Here is a 23,915-nt window from a genome sequence, read left to right on the forward strand (position 1 = left end):
TGTGGCTGGCATCTCTAAGGGACTTCCTCTGCCCTGCTATGACTGGCAGCATTGTCATCACCCGAGCAAAGGTTCAGAAGCACTGAGGGGTCAGATGTGCCTGGGGGCAGCGAGAGGCAGCGGCTCCGGCAGGGCCTGGCAGGAGGCTGGGGCATAGGCTGGAGCGTAGGCTGGGGCAAGATCTGAAGGGCTCCAAGCACCAATCCTGGAGAATCAGGGAGAAGGCCTGAGGAGATTCATTGAGGAAAGCTGGCACATGGTGTGGTGTAAGCTTGAGCGCAGGGGTTAGAGACTGCTCAGGGGGCTTCTGGGAAGACAGGGCTCTCAGCCACTGTGGAGGGCAGGGGCTCCCCGCACTGTCTTGTTAATTTTCAGCCTCTTGGCTCTGCTACCCCAACTCACTTGAATAGGCTCTGAGCTAGAAAAACTACTAGGAAATTCTTCCAGACAGCACAGTAACCCTTTCCAGCACCTCTGGTCTTATTCCCATGAGCAATCTAAGTGAGAGCCAGTGGGTGGGGAATAAATGGTTGAGGGGCTCTGCCACTTGGCAAAACCTACCAGATCATGTCCCCAGGGGGGAGCCTCCGTGAAAGTGGGCAACATGGTCCAAGTCCTCAGAAGATTGGCAATTACACTCGGAATTACAGAGCAGTAATGAATCATTACAAGAAGGATAATAATTATAATTATAAATGAACGGTAGCATCAAATAATGATGACTGTCAGTGTATAGACATTTGGTTTATCCCAGGAAGCCCCCCAAAATGTGATTCAGTCCTGAGGATTCAGCAATAAGAATTATGAGGGGCAACTATGAGGGGAAGGGAACCACCATGCTAGGCCTGGGAATGGGGCAGGTGGGAGAGGGGTGGTTTTCAAAAAGGTTGAAACAGATTCCTGGCTTTGCAGAGATGTGCTTAGCATGCTGCCCACAACCCAGTGAAGGCAGAAAAGAAAAAGTTTATTCACTTAGACAATGCATATTTATGTGACAGATGCTATTCTAGATGCTGGAGATCCAGAAATGAAAAAGCTGACAAAATCCCTGCCTTCATAAATCTTACATTCTAGTCTGGACAGATGGACAATAAACAGGATAAATAAATAGACTATATCATCTGTTACATAGTGCTAAGTGCTGAAGAGAAAAAACAGAGCAAGGAGAGGGGATGGGAAGTGGGTGTGGGGTGGGGGATGACTATAGACTGGGAAGCCACGCAAGCCCCCCTTAGAGCAAACCACCTGGAAGAGTTAAAAGAGGGAGCCCCAGCGTATCTGGAAGAGAGGTTCCAGCAGAGTATGGGAGTCCAGCATGCCTTCAGAGTCTGAGGAGGCCAGGGCAGCTGGGCAAAGAGGGTGAGGGGTAAATGTGGTTGAATTAAGACCAGAGGTAAGAATGCTCTGGGCATTTGAAGAACTGTGGTTTGTACTCGGAGTGAGACAGGGAGGATTTGCAGCAGAGCAGAGACCTGCCCTGCCACATCGGTGAAAGGATCACCCTAGCAGCTGTGCTGAGGGAGGCTGCGGGAGGGAAGGGAGGAGGCCTAGAACAGGAGACGTCAGTGGATGTGTGAGAAGGTGCTGGATTCTGTTTATCCGTGGAGGTTGAGCAAATCCTCTATTTCCTGGAGACCCAGAGGAACTGCAGCAAAGACACAGTAAATAGCTTTATTTTGATAACTGCAAGAAGCTGCTGAGGGTTTCCAGTAGGAGACAGTGGCATGGTCTTGCCTTCCAGAAGCACCACTGTGGCTGCTGCATGAGAACACATTAGAAAAACACAAGAGGAGCAAGAGTGGAGGCAGGGAGACAGTTTAAAGCTTCTCAAACAGCAGACGAAGGGAAGGCAGGTAGAGGCAGGAAGAAACCAGCCGATGGAGTTGAGTGATATTTGGGGATGAAATCAGGAGTCTCTGCTGGTAGGTGGATATGGGGAGGGAGGAGGAGGGGGCCACTGAGACTGACTCGCAGGTCTCTGCCCTGCTTGACTGCTCTTCCCTGAGGTGGGGCCCTGTACCGGCTCAGGTTCAGGGAGACCGTCAGGAGCCCGGCATGGGGTGTGCTGAGATTGAGATGTCCGGGGAGGAGGTGTCAGGGGGCCTTGGGGATGTAGGTCTGCAGTCAGAGGACACCCTGGGGCTAGGGGTCTACGTCAGGGAGTAGCAGCGGCCGTGGGCATGTGGGCATGGGTGCATGTACTTAGGGAGGGAACCAACAGGAGAGAAGAGCCTGGGTCGAGCCCTGAGATGTAACAGCATCTAGTGACCAAGCGAGGCTGAGGAAATGAGTGTGCCGAACGTTTGTCAGCAAATATTTATTAGGCAGCTTCAAAGTGCGAGTAGGAAAACAAAAAAAGATGCAGACCCTATTCTGGAACTTTCCATCCTGGGTAGGGAGGCAGGGATTAACAGTTAACATTCTAATACATCCGTAATCACAATGTGAGATACCCATTTGAAGGTTAGATCAGGTGCTATGAGGTACAGGACACAGAGAAAGAGGGTCAGGAGGTCATGTCTAAGGTCAGACCTGAAGGATGAAAGTGAGGGAGGGAGTGGCCCAGGTGGAGTGCACCTGCAAAGCCCTGGCAGCGCAGCTGGGGGAAAGAAGGGTTTGCAGCGAGGGGAGGCTGGAGGCAGGGGCTGAGTCCTTCCACAGCCGTCAGATTGGTGGTCTGAGTCTCACCGTCAGCTCCCAGGAGAGTACTGCAGGATCTCGCACCGAAACGTGACCTGCTGGGCCAGGCTTGTGACTGTGAAGAAGGAAGGGCCATTATTTTGGCTGAGAGTTCAAGGATCATTTGTGGATTGCCAGGTGGGAATGGGAGAGGAGAGCCATGGGAGAACATGAGAAAAATGTCAAGTGTTGTTTCCAAAAACGGAAAAAGATACTGTGTTCCCCAGAGATAAGACTTGGGCTGGACTGTGCCATCTAGTGATCCTCTGAACAATAATAAATGGCTAAGATTGTTGTCAAGCACTCTACCAAATGTTCTCTCTACTTATCTCATTTAGTCCTCACAACAACCTAAGGAGATGGATATTCTTGTTAGCCACACATTTTCAGATGAAGAAGCCTGGTCTTTCTGTTTCTCAAACAGGCCAAGCCCACCCTTGCCCTAGGGTCTTTGAACTGCTGTTCTCACTTTGTTGGAATGAGTGCCCTCTCCCTGCCCTTTTAGTGGCCGGTTCTTTCCATGGTGCAAGTCTCAGCTCACATGTCACCTCCTGTTTAAGATTGTCCCTGACCTGTGTATCTGGCCTCTGCCTTACCTACTCAGTCACATTCTCTACTTGCTCTCAAAACATGTATTTCTCCCTGAAATTCTCTCTTTCCATTTGCGTATTGATGTGCTGATGGTCAGACCCTATAGGGAACATAAGGTTCCTGAGAGCCAGCCCAGGTGTGTCTTGCTTAATCCCAACCTCCAGTGCCTGGAACACCCATTGAAGTCACTGTGGACATAAGCTGTCCAATGTCAAGAAGCTAATAAGTGAAGGAGGCAGGACTGAATCCATGTCTCTGATTCCTGGACCCCTGTGCTCAGCCTTGACCACACCAGATCTGCCAGGCTCAAGGGGATTGGGCCCGATTGAGAGTGGTGTTATTGGAGGTGTCACAGAGTAGAAGCAGGTGAGAAGGAAGGCTGGGCCTCAGGAGCTGCTGCTGTTAACTGTTGAAGGATGTAGGGCTGAAGATGCCCTCAACTTGAGCCCAACACCAAGTCTTACCAAAAGGGCTGGGAGCGTACCAGCCCTTCAGAGAGGCCTCCGGTACGTGTGAAAGAGCACACAGTTTGATGTAATAACCTGCTAGGCAGTCAGAGTGGATTTTGTGCCTCTGGTTCTCTGTTCTCAAGGCAGAAGGGAGCAGATGAAAGAGTTTCAGAAGCACCTGCCTCCATTCCCTACTGGCTCTGAGGCTTTGGGCAAGTTATTCCATCATCGGGCCTTGGTCCTCAGCTGTAGACTGAGGAGGTTGGGTTCCAACACTCAAACAGTTCGTTTTTAAGCAAAACTAGTGCTTGTCTATAAAGGAGAGACTATGTCATATACATTCTATTATTTGGCACAACTCTCAGCCAGGCCCCCGTTGAGGTTCAATGAATTCTTGATGAATGAAGAATGAGTGCATGCATGCATGAGAACAGAATATAGTTTCTGTTTATTAGGGCTTAGAGCCCAGTTGAAAGATCTTACGCACAACATGTACTCAATAACTAGTTATTCTGGTTTGAAGATTGCTTTATACTGTACAGCAGATAATACTGCCAGAAGAAAGAGCTGGCCTTTCCTGTGCAGATTTCCTTTCAGTCTTTAACCGAGTTATTTTACATACTTCAATCTCTTGGAAACATCCAAGACATTAGGCTAGAGCTCTGAAACCCATATTTCATCAGGTTAGTCTTCTTCCTAAGAGCCCACAGTGGCTGCCCACAGATTACTGTTAACTGTTGAAGGATGTAGGGCTGAAGATGCCCTCAGATTACTGCATAATCTGTACTCTATCCAGAGTACAGATTATGCAGTAGAGAAAAGTGTAGAGGACAAGAGAGAGAAGTATTATTGACATCTTGGAAATAAGCAGAGAGGAGGTGGGGATGGCATTGCGGGGGAGAACAGAAAGAACTCTCTCTGAGGATCTGTTAGTGAGGCTGCCCTTGGGTGTCAGTGGGATCCCAGGCTGGATTGGGGTGGGGCCAGGGGCTTCAGCTCCATGTGTACAGGAGGCAGCCGGCAGCCACTGTGGGCTCTTAGGAAGAAGACTAACCTGATGAAATATGGGTTTCAGACCTCTAGCCTAATCTCTTGGATGTTTCCAAGAGATTGAAGTATTTAAATAACTTGATTAAAGACTGAAAGGAAATCGAAGTGGAAATACTTGAATTCATTTGAAAACACTGATCTAGATTTGGAGAGAAGAACTGAACCTAAAGAGACGTAAATGTTGTCATTTTACAACTAGCATTTTCGGCAAAAGTTGACATTCTATTGCCTCAAAACCAAATATTTTCTTTCTCTCCATCTGTCTCACTTTCTCACTTAAGAGTTAATGCTGCAGTGTCTTCTCTAAAAATCAAATCCCTATGAAAACAGAAATAAACATCCTCCTCCTTATTCATCCCAGTCTTGGGATGGTTTTGTGCTACATCCTCTAATCCCCTTCCCCCACCCTCAGTCTATAACAGATGGTCGTGCCAAAATAAGACGTCCTCCCTCACTCCCTGCCGTGAAGATGCTGGAATTGACCTCCACATCATCACACAACTCCCAGCTCTAAAGTTGATAAAACGGTTTGTTTTGAGTGGGTGCCACCAGGGAAGAAATAGCAGAGAGCCACTTCTAGCACATGAGTTAGGCAAACAGAATCTGGTGTTACTTCTTAGAGACAATGTGCTGACTCAAAGCCTGCTGGCCATCATGGGACAAATAATGCCAGGGTTCAGCACACAGTGTGATAGTGTGATTGTGTATGGAAGAGTCAGCATAGGGTGGAAAGTGCCACACGCGGGTCTTCTGATGGCAAATATCATTAGGAAGGGGTGTACTTCTGAGACAATGGCCAAAGCGATTTCACCAACAAAGACAAGGAGAAACTTTGTCAGAGGCAATGGCCACAACAAAGCAAAGACAGGCTGTAGGTAGATAAAACATCCCCACTCTTTCTTAACGAAGATTACAAATGATTATGCACACCCGGATAAGTGTCAAAATACACCTTTAAGCAAAGGTGTTTAATAGCTTTAGTTTAAACACCTGCCCCCGTGGGAGCTGCCTTACACCAGCTGCTTTATGGTATAAACATTTTCCTATTTCACACATGGCCTTTTTGAGAAAGAAAAGGCAGAAGAGGAAAGAATACAAGAAAAGAAATGGAAATAGGATGGTGATACAGAAAGGCTTTTTGTGACTCAGATAAATGCCTGGAAAAGAAAACCCTGAAGTAACGAGAAGATACCATTTCCCTGAGCTTTGCTAAATCTGGGCATGTGAAACCTGTGGCCAGTATCAGTTATACTTGGTGCTTTGTGCAGGCTGGGCTCTATGGCAACGGTCTCCTCTTTTGTGTCCTGCATAATATGCCAAATTGCCTATTTAAAATACTGACAAAAGAACGTCTTCTCATGCAGAGGTCCCTGATTAAGGGCTCCTCTTAAGGGAGTGAATCTCTTTCCAGGAAGATGACCTGGGCAGGGATGGCCCAGACCGGTGGCTGTGTCGCCAGTGCTGTGAGAGAGATGGATCGTGAGCCATTCCTCACCCAAGAGGCATGAGTTTCCCCCGTGTCACTGAACCTGTGGCAGAGCAAATGCCGACGATGGAGGGGCTTCCGCTCCTCTTCACATCCTCTCCTGTTGTGTACCCCCAGCTCCTCCACCGGTACATGGCACCACCCAAGATCACCACTGACAGAGGCAGGGAACCCAAGGCCTCTGACTTCCACCTGCAACTGAATTTCATGGTTTTCACCGATATGGCTTTTTTTTTTTTTTTTATGATTGGCTGAAATCTAGCAAATGTTTTTTTGTTCACTACATTTTCTAATAGTGATCAACATTTTAAGGTTCTTTTGTACACTGTTGTCTTCCTTGGGGTGGTCTGTGTAGGGTCACCGTGAATATAGAAGAGCAGAAACCATTTTGAATATTTATCACTCCTTTGGCATCAAGGAAAAAGTGCATATCTTTTTATGCTAGAAAGATATTTCCTTTTTCCAAATATCTATTAAATCCAGCACAATCCGGAACAAACATAGATCCAGGTTTAAGTTTTAGGGAATAATTTACCTTTGATGACCGTGCAAAGTATTCGAGTATGATCTGTGATGTGATGATGTGATTTGATGTAATATGATAACCTCCTCATTGCTGGAAGGATGTGGGAAGAACAGAGCGAATTGGGTGGTAAAGAGAGGCTTTTAGGATTGGATGGGAGGTTGATCTAAATGACCTCTAGGTGCCTTTCAATCCACAATCCTATGATTCCCTTGTGACAGTTATATTGAATTCGATGGTGCTAGAAGTCAGTAAGGGCAGTCCAGATTTTTAAATCTGGAGGAAGGACAATTGTAGTGCCAGAAGGATGACAGAAGGAGCAGGGATTGTCCAATTCGAGGGGGCTTAGGAGAGGGATGGATGAGCAGTCACTAAGCCAGAGCCTATAAGAAGGGGCATGGGGACTGGCAGGGTAATTAGAAAAGACAGTGCATCCTAAGCCCTCTTGGTTATACAATTTGAAAGGAATTAAAGTTTTGCTTGCACTGAAACATACCTCTGGCTCTTTCCTGTTGCCTGAAATCTCTGCCATTTGCAGCAACATCTCTATTGAGCAATATCTCCAGATCAGTTTAATTCTTTCAAAGCCATTTTTAATTAAGCATTTTATAATGGGCCCAAAGCTGCCTTGACTCTTGGGCTAATTTAGCCCCATTACTAAGACAAAACTTTTCCACGGACTCTACCCATCATTTTCTGAGATCTCTCCACCTTAAGTGGTAGGAATGAGACCTTTCTTTGTGCGGGCGTGGAGAGCTGCATAGAGAAGTGCTTTATGTTCATTCTTTCCCCTGTCTTGCACCCCGTACAGATCATTACTCAGTCAAGACCTCAAGTTCTCCAGCAGTTTCTACACAACCACCTCTTCTCTCATATTCTGTCTCACGAATTCTAGACACCTCTATGTCTCCGAACTCTTGTTTTTGTTTCTTCATCACAGCAAAATTGCCAGGCTCTTTTTGGGCTCCCCTTCCCTGTGCTGCTCTCTAGAAACTACCTGCCAGCAGTAAGTTGTGACAATCCTACGAACCTAGCTTGCTTCTTTCTCCCAAGGATCGGAATCCTGTGCTGCCTGTAGTTCAGTGCAGAGAGGGGTCATGGCACACATCATGACTATTCCCACTTGTGTGTGGCAGGACTGCAGTTCCTGCAGTGATGGCTCTCCAGGAGAAGAGGCAGAAGTTTTACCCACTGCAAATTGTTCACACCATCACCATCCCTCTTAAGGCCTGTCCTGAAACCACTTGTTTTGCTATTTTGATTAAAAGCATTTTATATTGGAATGTCACAGAAAAGGATCTTGGTGATAGAATCAGATCTTTGCTGCTCACTGAGCATCCGTCTTAACCACTGTAGGCCTTAGATCCAACTACTATGAAGTAAGAGTAAAGATAAGTGCCCAGCCTCCACTCCAATATGTTGTAAGGAATAAACCAATTAAGCCAACCCCTCTGAGTCCTCCATCCAACCTGCAGGTATGGATCTAACTTCTGGTCAGGCCTTATTTTCTTTCTGCTCTTTCTGTAACTGTCTCTCTTGTGGTTCAATCCTCTCCTTATCCTGTTGTCCCATTCAAATGTCTCTAATAATGGTCCACCAGAGCCACCTGGAAATACTGCCCTTTTAATGATGGCCATGCTGCTGACCTAAAATGATTACATGTGTTAGATATTTGGTTATAGTACATGGTACAACAGCATATGCCAGAATTTCCTGCACAACAGGCTAATTAATTATTATTTTTCTCAGGGCTACCAGGAGCCACTGGAATTCCAGGAGAAAAGGGAGACCCTGGTGAACTGGGCTTGACTGGAAATGAGGGCCCAGCAGGGCAGAAGGGTGAAAAGGGGGACAAAGGGGACGTGTCCAATGACGTGCTACCCACAGGTAAGAGGCCGGCACTTGGGCCTTCTCCCAGAGTGAACAGGCCTGCCTGAGATTTGATGGAAGGGCTACTTTAGGTCTTCTCTCTTTATTTGCCATATGTGGCCACCTGTTATGTAGCATGTTTTAGACTTCTGTGCTTTCGAAAAGGATAAAACTGTGCATGTTACCCCAATGTTGGCAAGACCAAATCCGAGACCTAAGCAGTAATAGGGGAAATAATTCAGGTCTAAACGTCATGATTAGATTGAATTAGGATGAATGAAGCTTCCTTTTAAAAAATATCTATTAAATCCAGCACAATCCAGAACAACACAAGTAAGCAAACAATTTAAGATACCTCAGAGAACAAATGACAGAAAGCACAGGCATTCTTCACGTTATCCATAGAGAATTGGGGCAAATATCATTGTTGATCATCTTTTTCTGGTTTTCAGCCCAGGTTAAAAGCAGATAGTTGGTGCCTGTGGAGGAGGAGGTAGAGATGCCGTGAGCCACAGAAAGACAGTCGTATGGTAGAAGAAGTAGGTAGGTGACAGCTAATGGTCATGGAGGAGGATGAGAAAGAAGAATTTTAAAAGAACAGTACTTTAGAGACCACTTATATAAACCGAACTATCCTATTAATGTATTCAGTAAACATCTACTGAATATCAGAGAGGACTATGAATTAGGGACTTTGCTAAGAGCCGAGACTATGAATATGACAATGAGTAAGACATGTCTGTCCTCAAGAAGCTAAGATGATATATGTTCAGAATAATAATCCTGAACCATTCTTACATCCATCCATTGAAAATTTACTGAGTACATCCTATTTGCTAGACACTGCACTAAGACCAAAATATCAGGGAAAAAACAAATTATGTTTAGTATGCCTAGTTTCATGAACAGCGGAGGCTGCTATGCAAAATGCATAAAATTTAACAAGTGTTTTGACAGGGTAAGATACATGAGTATACTTTGAAAATATAACATCATGTTATGCATCAGTTATATGGGAAGTTGCCACATCCTGAATATTACATTCTCTTACACTGAACAAGTGCGGGGGATGACAAACCATTCAGAGAAACCACCTCACTGACTATACCCCAGTTCAGGAGACCAGGCCAGAGGTGAGTGTGTCCTCTGGTCAGAGGGCAGAGAAGGTGCTGGAGGGTTGGATCATGTGTACCCTGCCTACAGATCTCTGACCCATCTCTAGCTCCTGTGACCCCTGCTTGCCTACTCTAAAGAGACCAAAAAAGCTTATTTGGTCTGACTTGGAAGAGGCAGCTAAAGAGATCTTAGATCACCAGTGTCAGCCCCAGACAGGAGGGTAGAACCAAAGAGCTGAACAGCGCACCCTAGAGACGCCTTTATGAAAGCTCCAGAACTAACATCCCCTGCAGAGGGCTGCATTCACGGTCAGCCAGCTGAAGTTAGAGGGATGGCTGCTTGCAGGTGTTTACGAGTTCTAGCTGTCAGAGCACTCACCCCAGTGACCTCAATAATTCTCAAAGGGGAGGGCAAGGAGTAGGACACTCAATCTGGAGATAAAGAACAGGCTCGGCAGGGTTAAGGTGCCTGCTCAAGGTCACAGAGCTAGATAGGAGCTCCTGCTTTCTTCTACCGCACAGAGCAGCATTTCTCACACCTGGCTGCATAGTAAGAGACTTGAAATAATACAGATGAGTGAACACAGGCATGGGGATGTAACATGGCAAATATAGTTAATAATATTTTAATAACTATGTATGGTGTCCAATGGGTATTAGATTTATCGGGTGATCACTTTATAAGTTACGTAAATGTCTAACTACTATGCCATGTACCTACAACTAATATAATATTGTATGTCATCTGTAATTGAAAAATGAAGTTTTTAAAAATACATATGACTAAGTTCCCCACAATACCTATCTAATTGGTTTGGGATGGGGCCCAGGCATTACAATTATATTAAAGCTCCTTGGGTGATTCTGATAACAGTCAGGAATGAGATCCACTGACATGAGCCAGTGAAATAGGATGAGCTTTGGAGTCAGACATACCCGAGTTCCAGCCCCACTCAGGTTGTGACCTTGGGCAAAGCACTGAATATCCATCCCTAAGACTCCAGTCACTGAGGAGCTGCTATTGCTGCTTCACAGATGTGTTAGGAAGAACAACAGGGAGGAGTTTCTTAAAATTCTTGAAACAGTTCCTTGCTTGTAGTTGGAACTGAGCACTTGCTATGAGAGTGCTTCCTCAGCTGTGTGTGGATAAGGGCCAAACAGTCACCTCTGGGCAGGTTGCTCAGATAGCCTCCCTGAAGCTGCTCATCCTTTCCCCTGGTGTAAAACCTACCTCTGATTATAATTCTTTTATCAATCTCTCTCCCCACCCTCTTTCTCTCTCTCCAGGTGCCAAAGGTGACCCAGGCCCACCAGGCCCACCAGGCCTACCTGGGCCCCCAGGCCCTCCAGGTCCCCCGGGGCCTCCCGGAAGCAGAAGATCTAAGGGCCCTCGACAGCCAAACATGTTCAACGGCCAGTGCCCAGGTCACCAACCCTGCCCCAGGGAACCTGTCTCTTCCTAATTCTTGGGCTTCACCCAGGTTTTATGACCAGATTTTTTAAACAGAGGGAGATTTTATCCACAGCGAGAGTTCCCTCTTGAACATGTTCGTGGACGGCCTGGGCAGTCCGTCCCAGGAGTGAGGACTGGTGGCGAGTTTAGAATTTGGCCTCCCGCTCCCTTCCCTCATCCTCTCCCTTCACTTATCACCAGACCATCCCTGCCCCCTGAAGCAGTCTCGAAGGCTAAGCTGTTCACTTTTGGAACGTGAAGGGCTTAACTGATGCTGGAGGAAATGATGGGGGAGTTTGGACTGGTTAAATCTCCACAAATACTACAGCACTACCATTGTCACCGCCAACTCTGAGTGCTAACAAAATGCCAGGCACGGTGCTAAGTGCTTAATTCATTTAATTCTCACAGCAGTCCTAGGGTATAAGAGTTGTTATCCTCACCAACTTACAGACACAAAAATGAGACCCCAGTTGCTGAATAGCTTGCCCAAGGACACTCAATTAGTAAGTGACAGAGCTAGGGATCAAACCCAGGCACCTGCCTGTAAAGCCCCTCCTCTTCCGACATCTTCCTTTCAGAGATGGAGGTTCACACTTTGTGACTAAGCCAATCAGGGACAAGGAACTCCTGGTCTCCGGAAGGCCAGGAGGACTTGTCCTTTAGCCAGTTTGTGACAGAGATGGCCAAAGGATTGAAAGTTAAGAAGAAATCAAGAGCCATGTTAATTGAAAATACTTCTAGGTTAATGCTAGAACTTCTTCCCAGAAGCAGTGACCTGGGACCTGCTCACCTGCTTAGTGCACAAGGAGGCACAACTCAATGCTTTTGCTTTGGAGGCAGACAGGAGGGCCCTGACTGCAGTGTGTCTTCCATTTGCTGTGGATTTCACAGCCACTTCCCTAAAAGTCTATAGTTCGGTTTGGTGTACTGTTCTTTCTGAAATGCATTTTGGGGGCACACACTCAGCTATTAGAGTGGGCAAATCTGTCATTTCAAAGATGTCACACACACAGAGGTATACACATCCCCCAATAAATAGAGCCTGATTGTAATTCTACCCAGCAGTTAGCTGTTCCTTCCCTGGTGTTCAGCACCACCTCCTCTATTAGCACCAGTCCTTTGTTCAGCTGCCCCTGGAGAATGAACTGAATGGGAACCCTCCCCTGGGAAAGGGGGAGATCTGACCAGAGCTGTGTGGAATTCTAATTTGCCAAGGCTCTGTCAGCCAGTGACAGTCAGTGTCTGAAGAAGCGTTCTGCTCTGCCTGGCCTATCTACTGAGAGGCCGATCAGCCGTGTTGAGCCCCAGAGTTGGGAAGACTACTTTAAATGAGAGGCCATTATCTTCCACTCTGCCCCCTGGAAACGAGCCAGTCTTCCTGCATCCGAACTTGGCCCTCTGTACTGCTCCAATTCCATTGTTTTAACCCCTTTCCTGCCCCCACAGCTTTAGAAGCAGGTCGGTACAAACAGGAATTAATGAGAGAGCCTTTCCTTCAGACTAAGGGCAGGGGGGTCTCTCTCTGTTCCTTTCTTGTGCAAAGCCCCGCTTCCTAAGGGGAAACTCCAGATGAAATTCAGAGGCAGCAGGACTACATGAGGAACAGATCTCTGAGACTGCTCTCAGAGGGCGACAGAGGACTTCAGAGAAACACTGGCTCATCCAGCTAGAAAGCAGCTTAGAGATCACTGAGGGTCCCATCCCATTATTTTACCGATAAAGGAACCTCTCCAGATTATTCCCCGAACTTCCCTACTGACAACAGAGGTGCTCTCTTCTCTCTAGCAACCACAGGGTTATGCGAACCCATTAGAATTGGTCTAAGCAAATGGGCCTGACTTTTCCCAGAAAGCCCGACTTGCCCCAACCTGCCCCGGACCAGGGCCCTGACCCCAGCCAGTCCACTCCCTCTAATCTTCCTTCCCTCCTCCTGTCCTATTTCTGCCACCCTGAGCCACCTCCTCCCCAAAGGTCTGAATTATACCCATTTGTTACGGGAGCAATGACAAGCTGAGGACGATGAATTCCAATTTAGGTGTAGCCTCAAACCAATGGTGGATCAGGTGTCCATCAAGCACCTGAGTTCCATCGGCCTCCCAGCGACAGCAGGTGGGCAGATGGTGGTGAGGGGCTCAGCGTCTCTGGGGCAAGCTGTCTTGAGCCTCTTTCTTGCTCTGTGCTTCCTCTCCTGGCAGTCCAGGAAGAAGGGGCAAAGTGAGCTATCCCTTCATGAGGCTGCCCCCCACACCTCTCTATCGGTTTCCCTAAGAATGAAAATCCTTTCAGAAAAATGCAGTCCTGATAGTAATACCACCTGCCCAGAGAGTCCAGGAACATGTCAGTAAATGTCTCCGTCAGATTACTGAAGGCCTGAGTGGGTTGGCTCAGGTCACCTTTCCCCCTTTTACTGACATCCTCATGGGATTCTTTAGCAACTGTGGTCACCCCACAAGCAGTGGGTAATATTTGGAAGCGTAGGACTTTTTGTTTAAAAGCAAGCAACCAAAAACTTGGTGGCCCTGCTGTAAGGGATGCATTGGCCTTGAGTCCGTACTGAGGTGGGGAAAGCGGCAGCTGCAGAGTCATGCGAATCTCACTGGGCCAACTGCGTTTGCTCCGATTATTGTCGTCGTTTCAGGTGAGACATGTGCTATCCCCAATGATGATACCTTGGTTGGAAAAGCTGATGATAAAGTCAATGAACACCATTCCCCACAAGCAGGTAAAAAAAAGAAAGCATCCTATTTCGAAAGACAGAAATTGGATGCCTTAAGGTCATAACTGGTGGGTGAGTAACTTTTCTTTCTCCTCTTTTGGTAGCATCCATGATCACTTCCATTGGCGATCCAGTGCAAGTATTAAAAGTTACAGAGACATTTGGGACTTGGATAAGAGAGTCTGCTAACAAGAGTGATGAACGGATCTGGGTGACTGAACATTTTTCAGGTACTTTCACTTGGCAGATGATCCACATTTGTGGTCATTGTGTCTTTTATCTGTTGTCTACTTTCAGGCTGATTCTTTTTGTGTGTGTCTGAAATCCCTGCTAATTGGTATAACAATCGTTCTTTGTTTTAAAAAGCACAAATGAGTGGGCAGATTACTTTTCTCCTTTGAACACACTGACGGTGACCAGGGCTTATCCAATTTTAGGCACAGTATCCAGAAGGAAACAACATAGTATTATGACTGATGGCCTCTTAAACCCCAAAACATAATGGGGAAGAAATGTCAAGGACAAAATCTTTTGCACTGTCCATCTGTCTCTGAGGTTGGCGCCTGCCAGGAGAATACTTTTGGCCATCTTTCTTAGATATCTGTTGGACAGAGAGCCCAGGGGAGAAGGCGAAGTGCCATCTTGCAGGGATACTGCATCTGAGCATGACTTTAGTCACATTGTCCCAAAGGGATGTGGTCAGGAATTGCTGGTCGTGGTAGCAATGGTCTCATTCCAGAAGGAGTCTGGCCAGTCATTGGTCAGAGCAATAGCTAAAATACACCGCTTCGTTTCTTCAAGGCCAACTGATTAGCTGGTAGAGACTGTGCAGATTATCAGCTTAGAAGCATTCTGTGGCTAAAAGGAAAGAGGAATATAGAGTGGAGTGGGGAGAGGGTGATACAGTTTTCCTGGGAGGAACAAAGCTGACTCTGTGGTTACTGCATTCGAAAGACGGTTCAGAATCCATAGGAGAGATTGAATTTTGAATCTGGGAGTCCAAGACTCTTCCAGCTGGACAAGGACCATTGCAGGACATCTCCCTCCAACTTCCCTTCCTTTATCTTCCTTCCCCAACTCACCCCCAAGCTGTGATTGTCAGGCCAGAGAGATGGTGACACCTTTCCCTGGCTTCCCTCTTGCAGGCATCAGGGTGAAGGAATTCCAAGACCAGCCCTCCCTGCTGAATGGCAGTTACTCACTCATCCACCTCCCATATTATTTCCATGGCTGTGGGCATGCCGTCTACAACAGCAATCTCTACTACCACAAAGGAGGCTCCAACACCATCGTGAGGTGAGTTACCCGGACATGCACCCCAGGCAGCACCTATGTGGAGCTTTAGTTATCCATGAGCTATTTAAGGGTAGGAACTGTGTTTCTGTCACTCTATGTCCCCAGGGCCTGGCACATAGTCAGAGCTCAAACTGACTGAACCACAGGACACAATTAGTGAGCACCATGTCCCAGCCTCCGCCTGGGGACTGCATTTATTACTGCTCTGGACACCAAGAACAGAGTCAGAACCAAAGAGAAATAGATCTGAAGCGGGAAGAGGTACAGCTTTCTCATCTTTGAGAAAGGAAGCAGCCAGAACCCAGAGCTCCCTCTGGCAGCAAGGTGTCAAACCCAAAAATCAGTTTTGTTCTGAAAATCTTTGAGTGTGAAGAATTTCACATCACAGCCGAGAACATTGAAGACTAGAGACTGCAAAGCAAAATCAAGGGGTCTCTCTGCCTTCAGATCTGTCATTCCTATGTCGCCCTCACCAGGCTACCCTCTGCTTTCCCAAAGGGAAGGCGGGGAGGAGTGGTCACCCAGGTAGATAGTGCCCAGGGCAGCAGCCAAGTCTTCCTGGCTCCCCACAAGAATTGAAGTTTTGTCTTCATGGTTCAAAAGGAAATCAAGGTCTGGGCTTTAAAGGCAGAAGCAGGTCATCTTGGGCAAATCAAGAGAGCAGTGAAATCAGGTTCCAGCTCTTCTGCCTACCCACTCCATGGGCTTGGACAAGAGACACCATCTCCTGTGGTTTCCACATCCTCAATAAAAATAAAGAGATGGACCAGAGCCTCTGAATTCCTCTAGCTGTAGCCCTGTCTGAAACAACAGTCTCAGTGTAATGAAAGCCGTGGTCCTCGTCATTCAAGGTCAGAGACAAACACCTGAAAGGACTAGGACCCTTCTCTCCCTCACAAGCTTGTTAGCCTTGGAGTACTCAGCTTAGGATGGAGACAGGCTTTCTCATATTATGTGCAGCTAAACCAGCCACATTAGACACATGTGTCAGCCTCTTCGCCTCTCACCCCCTCTACCACACTCCCCATCATCTCAGCATCTCCCCAGACACCTCGTTTGGGCAAAACTCTTGTGTCAATCGAAAAGGACCATGGACCCGCCTCCTGTTCAGAAGTCATCGCTCCCCAGACATTCTACTTCCTGTCCATTTCTCCTCATTTAACTCTCCTTTAACCCTGTGGCTCCCTGCTGCCATTTATATAGGGCTGTTTTTACATGACACTGGGGATGGTAGTGGAGTTCTGGGGTAAAGGAGCCCCAGAAAGAGGATTGGTCCCTCTAAGTCTTCTAATAAGGCTAAGCTTGTATGATGCACTGGTTCAAGACCTGTACAGAGGCCCTGCTCTATGCCAGGCCATGGCCTGGGAGCAGAGGGGGAGGCAGACCAAATCAGACCCTTATCTTGCATGGAGAGACAAACGTCATCAAGGAGTGCAGCTGCTAGGTGCCACTACCAGACAGGGACCAAACAGCAGTCCTGAATTCCAGGAGTTCAGAGGAAAAAGAGTCCTGGAAGCTGAGATGGGCAGACAGGGCCTTCTCAAGCCCTCTGCCTTCTCTGGCTTCTTCTCAAACTTACTTCAGGGTTTCTTAACTGGCTTCAAGCTTGTTATGCTCCAATGCATAGCTGCAGATTCACACGCTTCATGTTTCTTCTGTGGCTCAATGGCACCCTCTAGTGTTTTTCTCTTAGCCTACGTCCCTGAATTTTCATTCCTGGAGTCAGGTACGTTCTGAACCATAATTCCCTTTTTGATATGGTCTAGATTTGGAATCTGCCAAATCAGACGGCCTCCAGGAGCTGAGGGCATGGGATTTCATGCCATGGCTTCATTTATCCAGTTACTTACCGGACAAAAAAAAATGACTTCACAGCCATTACTTTGCTACATCTCTTCCAGCCAGTGACTTTCTTCTTAATGTAGACTGCTGTGAAATTTTTGACTTAAAATTCCAGCACGGAGTAGAGGAAGAACCCCCAAACTTGAAGTTAGAACACCAAAGTTCAAATTCTGTCTCTGTTACTTACTTGAGTGTTCTTGAGTGTTCCTTTTTCCTTTGTAAAATCTAAGGACTGGACTAGGCCATCTTTTGTGGCCCCCTTGCAATTCTAGGAACCTTTGAGAGGGCATTTCAGGAGTCAGCAAACACTCGAGGATTCTTGAAGTTAAGGGATTTTCCTGGGGTCACATGGCTAGGAGGCGGACACTTAGATGTACTCATCATCCTTTACACTCCTGCTGCTCATAGCATTGAGATGAACCAATAGTAGAATGGGTATGTATGATCTGGTAACTTACTAGAAATGCAGAATCACAGCCCCTCCCCCCGCCCCCCCCCCTCGCCTCCAGTTTAATAGAGGAGCCTAAAAAAACCACCCTTGTCCATAAAAATGGTGACTCATATCTACTTTTTTTTACACATTTCAGATTCGAATTTGACAAAGAAACATCCCAAACACTGAAGCTTGAAAATGCCCTGTATTTTGATCGAAAATACCTCTTTGCCAATTCCAAGACTTACTTCAATTTAGCCGTAGATGAAAAGGGCCTTTGGATTATCTATGCTTCCAGTGTGGACGGCTCGAGCATCCTTGTAGCCAAACTGGATGAGAGGACATTCTCTGTGGTGCAACACATCAATACCACATACCCCAAATCCAAGGCTGGCAACGCCTTCATTGCCCGAGGGATCCTCTATGTCACAGACACCAAAGATATGAGGATAACGTTTGCCTTTGATTTGTTAGGAGGGAAACAGATTAATGCGAGCTTTGATTTAAGAACTTCACAGTCTGTTCTTGCCATGTTATCATACAATATGAGAGACCAGTATTTATATTCATGGGAAGATGGCCATTTAATGCTTTATCCTGTGCAGTTTTTATCGGCTACATCAAACCAGTGACGGAATGCATTCTGTTTCTCTCAGCAAATTTCATATGTCCTCTGGCACTATTTATATCCCAACAGAAAACTGTCTTTAAGGGTAGCCGGGTACTACTTAGCTGTCATAATCTCATGACATGCATGTTTATATGGTTGGTAAATGCCCTTTAGAGGAATTTAACAAATTCTTTAGAGGAAAGTAACAGATTGAAAGTCAAATGGCTGCAATTCGGCGATTCCTTCACAAACTAACTGGGGAGTTGCCTGTCCCTCTTCAGGCCTTGTTCTCCCCACTGGTAATATGAAAGTGCTGGCTAAGATGATGGGTAAGATTTCCTCTACCTGTAGGGAATTCTGTGATTCATGGCCATTGCTGTTCTCACAACTTTTTATATATTTGGTTTTGTTTTTTGGTTTTCAGCCATGTACTGAGCAAATTTACCTGAGTGGATCAACCCAATGGCTTGAGCAATGAATCCCTTAGTGCTGACTTATATTTGGTGCCTTGGGCAGCTGCACTGACCCTTTAAGGCTGCTGAGGAGCCATATTACCTGTATTTTATTACCTTTCTCTGCATCTGCCCCTGCCGCCACAGCACCAGAATAGCCATTATCCTCCGCTCCTGATGTCCACTCCAAGATTAGCAAAATCCAGGAAGAGCTACATGCCCAGTTTTCCTAATAAAACAGAAACAGGCCCTTCCAGGTTCTTATAAATTTCTGATCATGCTGATTTGTAGCCGTGGTCACGAACTGAATCCTCAGGTCTCACTGGCTTCTTCTACCACAGTTATGGATCCATATACTATCAGAGTACCTAAATATTGTGTGAGTGAGCATTAATCTAGCTAGAACCATGGGAAGTACTTTGCAGTTTTCAAAAGAGAAGCATCATTTGTGGTTATTATCTAGAACAGGGATGGGCAAACTATGGCCCTCTGGCCAAAGCTAGCCCATCAACTGTTTTTGTAAATAAAGTTTTATTGGAACATAGTTATGTTCTTTTGGGTATGTATTATAGTGTGAGTACTTGGGCTCTATAATGACAGAGTTGAGTCGCAAGGAAGTTGAGTAGTGGCCCACAAAGCCTAAGATATTTACCCTCCGGCCCTTTACAGCAAAGGTTTGCTGACCCCTGATCTATAATACAAAGTGAGCCTGACTTTTGGGAAGGGCTATTTCACCAGAGACTGTTTGTTATGTTTGTTCCAGATCAAGAAGTGGTAATTTATATGGTTTGAGTTTTTGGCAAAGGGGAAGGATGAGAACAGCAAAACTTCAGTGCTCTTCCAAAAAGCAATTGACGAACTGTTCCTTCCCTAATATAGTTTCAAAGGATGTGATCTTGTCCCCTTGACTGTCAGGTGAAAATTCTGTATAACTTGCTCCTAAATGCCCTTAAATACATATGTTTTCTGCCAACTCCATTCTTCAGACTTCCTTCAGCCTGGCATTGCGGTCCAGGCAGGGCCACTAAGTGTGGAGAGAAATCTAGAAAATTAGTAGGGTCCTGCAGCCAGGAAAGAGACGTAGGAAAACTCCTGTGTAAAGAAACTTTAGCAGTCTGTCTTCACTAAATATAATTGTATGTTGGGGAAGAGCTTATGAAACTTTTTGACGGGGGCCAAATCCATTCTCAGTGCCCCTGAGTCCTGCTTTTATATCTTATTAATAGAACCATTTTAAAATTAGGGGATATACAGATTTAAATATTTCAATTCTCCTCATTCCTAAAAATATCTAGGCAGCTATTAGGAATTTGTTGTTGTATTTTCAAAATAAGAGTATTTGAAACTTTTCCTCACACTTTTTAATTAAATTGGTTGTGCCACATCATCACAGCTGTTAAAAAATACTAAGATTCATGTTGTGTAAACAAGCGAAATAGAGTTTCATGTTTAAGATCGATATGACTAATGAATACTGGTTTTCTTTGAAAGGATTTAAATATGTGTTGCTGTTTCTGGACACAGAGAACCTGGATATGAACATAATTTCATAGTAATAGCCATAATAGTAATAGTAATATATACAATACTAAGTGTGTGGCAGCAACCAAAAGAGGTTAGTTATTAAATTAGCACATATTCTTTTAGGAAAAAGTTTTAGAAACCCCAGTCTTGCTTGATCTCTGAGCTATCTTGGCTCACTCGTTTGTGGGTAAGGAATCATATACGCACTACTAGAGAAGCTTATACTGGGATTTCCACCCCCCCACACACACCCCCCCACCCCCCACCCATGGCAGAGGAATATAAGGACTGAGTTTGATCAAGGTTTAATAAGTAATTTCATGATATGATTGAAAGTTTGTCTTTACAGAGTAAAAAGAATTAAGATTTTACTCATTCTTTCCTGTAAGCAGTATCTGATTAAAGAAAACAAAAGTTTGGGGCTCATTGCTAAAATGGAATGTAGAACCAAATGTTTTAAACTCAAGATATCATGTTAGCAGTTTCCACTGTCATTATCGAAGTTGCTTTGAAGAACTTTCCAAATAGCTGTTCTTCTGATGTCGGAATCAAACCAGATAATTAATTCTCTAATTTTTCTATAATCTGAACTAGATAGCTTCCCACTGGAAAGTAAATAAAACCATCCCTCCCAACCTCAAAGGTAGGTTGGACCCTATTTCCAAGCATTTTCTTTCAAATGATAACATGTCCTATTGAAGCCATGCAGATGGTTATGTTCTCAACATATCACTAAGCACAGGTGTTATGACAGAGAGAGAGCTCTGGGGCAAAAGTTTTAAAATGAGGAGTTCTGATCTTAGGCACTGTCACAGTTTCATTCCCTTCAAGGTTGCAAGGTGAAAAGTCAAATGAGACACTACAGTTCTTAAAGGGCCACGTGTCATTTTTTCAGCTGCACAGAGTACAGTTTGGCTATGACTATTTGATGTCAAGTCGTTTAAAGAAATGTGTGATAGGGCTTTTCCCTTTTCATCCAACAGCCGTGACCTTGTGTACCACGTCATTAAAAGCCATAATTTCCTATCGGTAACCACAGATTCTGAACAATCCTGAACAACACATGAATGATGGTGAATGTCTCTTTTTATGGTTGTAATTTATTTACCTTTATTAGTCAATAAAATAATCATTGCTGAACATAATCACATGTTGAAACAAGTGTATTTGTTATTTTTACCTCTTGTTAATTCACATGTAACATTTAAAAGAAAAAACAACAACCCATACCAATATTGTGGTAGATTATATTGGTTGAAAATTTGCAATTTGCAAGCTCCTTTTGAATACTGAAAAATCATGATATAGACTATATTTTCTTTAAAGGAAAACATGAAAAATGTAAAACTAGTAACTAGAACTAGATATACATACATATAAATGCAAGGAAAATTTGCTAATTATTTGCATAGGCAAGGCAACTGAAAAGAACATAACGTTTGGGAGCTAAAAAAAAAAAAAAGTTAGAAAAACTGGTTTCTGTGAATTTGGACAAGTCTTTTAATCCCTCAGAACCTCTGTTTCTTTTGTAAAATGTGGATGACAGTACTACTTAACCCCTTTTGATTTTTCTATGTGAAGTGAGAAATGCTCTGAAAATTATACAGTTCTGGATGAATTATAGTTGTTACTTTTATAGTCCATCCCTACAGGGAACCAAGCTGACCCCCTGTCGTTCTTCCAGCCTTATTCAAGGGCTTCAGCAGTGGGTCAGGGACCCAGCATCACTTCATCTGCTGGTCTGTTTGATTAGATAGTTAAGACTTCACACCACAAAAAGATGGTCCCCTAGTTATACAACAAATTTACAATAAAACTGCCCCAAAATAATTTTAAAAATACATAAAGTTCAAGAACCTGCTGTCTTGAGCTATAGAGTTTCTTTATAACCTTCCCCAGAAGTGGCTCTGTCACTGGGTGGCCCAGGAATGCACGGCTAGTGACTTTTGTCATTAAAATAAAAAGCAAAAAGAAAAGTCCACAAAGAAAATAGTAGCCTCGCCCCTTTAATTGCATGTGATGCATGTGATGTTAAGATATCCTATTTTATAGCCTTTCACTGTAAGATTTAAAATAAGAATGAAATCTGTCCCACTACTTTGCCTTCCAAGAAATACGCTAGGATCATTCTCAAAAACTGAGCTACTTAAGAAATGATGGTTAAACTACTTCTAAAATCTAAAAAAGTAATTCTAAAATTGCTAGGTTCTTGTGCCTAGCAATCTGGCACCGTCAATGTCTGAAACTCATTTGCCAAGAGGGCACATACATAATTACAAGATTATAAAATCCAGCCTTCTCATTTTAAAGTCTCAAAGTGAGACCAGAGAAGATGAGGAACTCACCCAACATCACAGATTAAGCACCAGCGTCAAGAAGAAACACCGTTTCCTAACTTTATAATCATTTTCTCCACCTGTCTGCTACTTCTACAGGAAGGATCTGGTCCTTGTAATTGGAAAATGAAAGTTATTAACTTTGCATATTTTTTAAGGCATTCCTTTTTATAAAGCTGCATCTAGAGGAATAAGCAAAACCCATCCTAGTCAGGCAGAGAACACTCCCTGGCAAAGTTGTCCACACAGTGATGCCAATCGTCACCTTCTGGGAGGTAGGTACACATGCAGAAGTCCAGCATCACTTGTTACTCTCAAAACTACCACCACCACCGAATGACTCTTCCATGCCCAAAGTTCTAGCGGCATCAAAGTAGCTACTACTTGGTGCTTACCATCTATATGCCGTGTCTCTTGTAGGCAATTTTAATGTGCACACATTCTTTCACTTAATCATAGAAACTCAAATGGAAATGTCCTTAAATATCATCTATTCTTTCAATGTTTTAATCCTCTCTACAAATGCAGTGGACACATGATGCACTCATTACTACTTGGATTCCACATCAGGAAAGACTTTTTTTGCCCCTGGTTCTGGGAGTGCTGTCAACATAGAGCCTTCAGCTGTCTACCCTTCAGGCATTGCCTTGGCTGCAGAGAGCCACTTCACCCGGGACGTGTCCTCTCATCCAATAACTGCTCTGTGCGTGAGTATAAAGGCCTGGACAGCTCAGCCCTACCTGGAACAACTCTACAGGGCCATTCTAGTGCCAGAGCTCCCCAGGGTTCAGCCAAGCATGTCCCTGGGCTGTACTGCAGGCCGACTTTTCTCGCTGCCTTCCTGCTTCTGTCTCTTCCCTTCCACAGGTGTTGAATTAAGAGCACTCTTTAATGGCATCCTCCTGGCCAAATTCCATCTCAGAGTTTGCTTCCTGAATAATCCATCCTGCTGCAGGTTTACCAGATAAAACACAAGATGCCCAGCTAAATTTTAATTTCAGATAAAGACCAAGAACAAAATTATTTAGTATATTCCCAGATGACATGTGATTATATTTATACCAAAAAAGTATTTATTTGAAATCCAGTTTTAACTGGGAGTCCTGTATTTATATTTGATAAATTTGGCAACTCTAACCAGATGTAGTCCCAAAAAGAAGCCACTGAGAAGGGGTTTTGGAGCTGGATTTTTCACCACCCTGTTTGTAAGGAGAACCCCATTACTGGTAGTAGATTGACCACAAATGGTCACTGAGACAAGCTGGTCTGATTGTTAAAACTTTCATTGGCAATAATCTGGAATGGTACCAGCGGAAAGGAATACATTAGCAAATGTTATGTATAAGATGTTCGAGAATTATAGAGAAAGGGACTAAAAAACATAATGAAATCAGGTGGTTATTGCTAAGCTTGATTGATTTTGGATAAAATAAGAAAAAGCTGAGAGCAATTAATTGCTAACTGAAAACCAGGTGGGAAAATTCAGGG

General features: G+C 44.8%; 1 protein-coding gene across 1 annotated transcript in view; it reads left to right on the forward strand.

Moving 5' to 3' along the window:
* Positions 1 to 21,236, forward strand: part of GLDN (gliomedin) — a 52,144-nt gene extending 30,908 nt beyond the window's left edge. Inside the window, exons 5-10 of the mRNA XM_016162674.2 lie at positions 8,528 to 8,665; positions 11,050 to 11,187; positions 13,857 to 13,940; positions 14,039 to 14,164; positions 15,080 to 15,230; positions 17,660 to 21,236. Coding sequence (XP_016018160.2) covers positions 8,528 to 8,665; positions 11,050 to 11,187; positions 13,857 to 13,940; positions 14,039 to 14,164; positions 15,080 to 15,230; positions 17,660 to 18,137 — 1,115 coding nt within the window. The 3' untranslated portion in view covers positions 18,138 to 21,236. The remainder of the gene's footprint in view (positions 1 to 8,527; positions 8,666 to 11,049; positions 11,188 to 13,856; positions 13,941 to 14,038; positions 14,165 to 15,079; positions 15,231 to 17,659) is intronic.
* Positions 21,237 to 23,915: the final 2,679 nt, after the last annotated feature.

The sequence above is a fragment of the Rousettus aegyptiacus genome, unplaced genomic scaffold (genome assembly GCF_014176215.1).
Source record: "Rousettus aegyptiacus isolate mRouAeg1 unplaced genomic scaffold, mRouAeg1.p scaffold_m13_p_3, whole genome shotgun sequence".
NCBI lineage: Eukaryota > Metazoa > Chordata > Mammalia > Chiroptera > Pteropodidae > Rousettus > Rousettus aegyptiacus.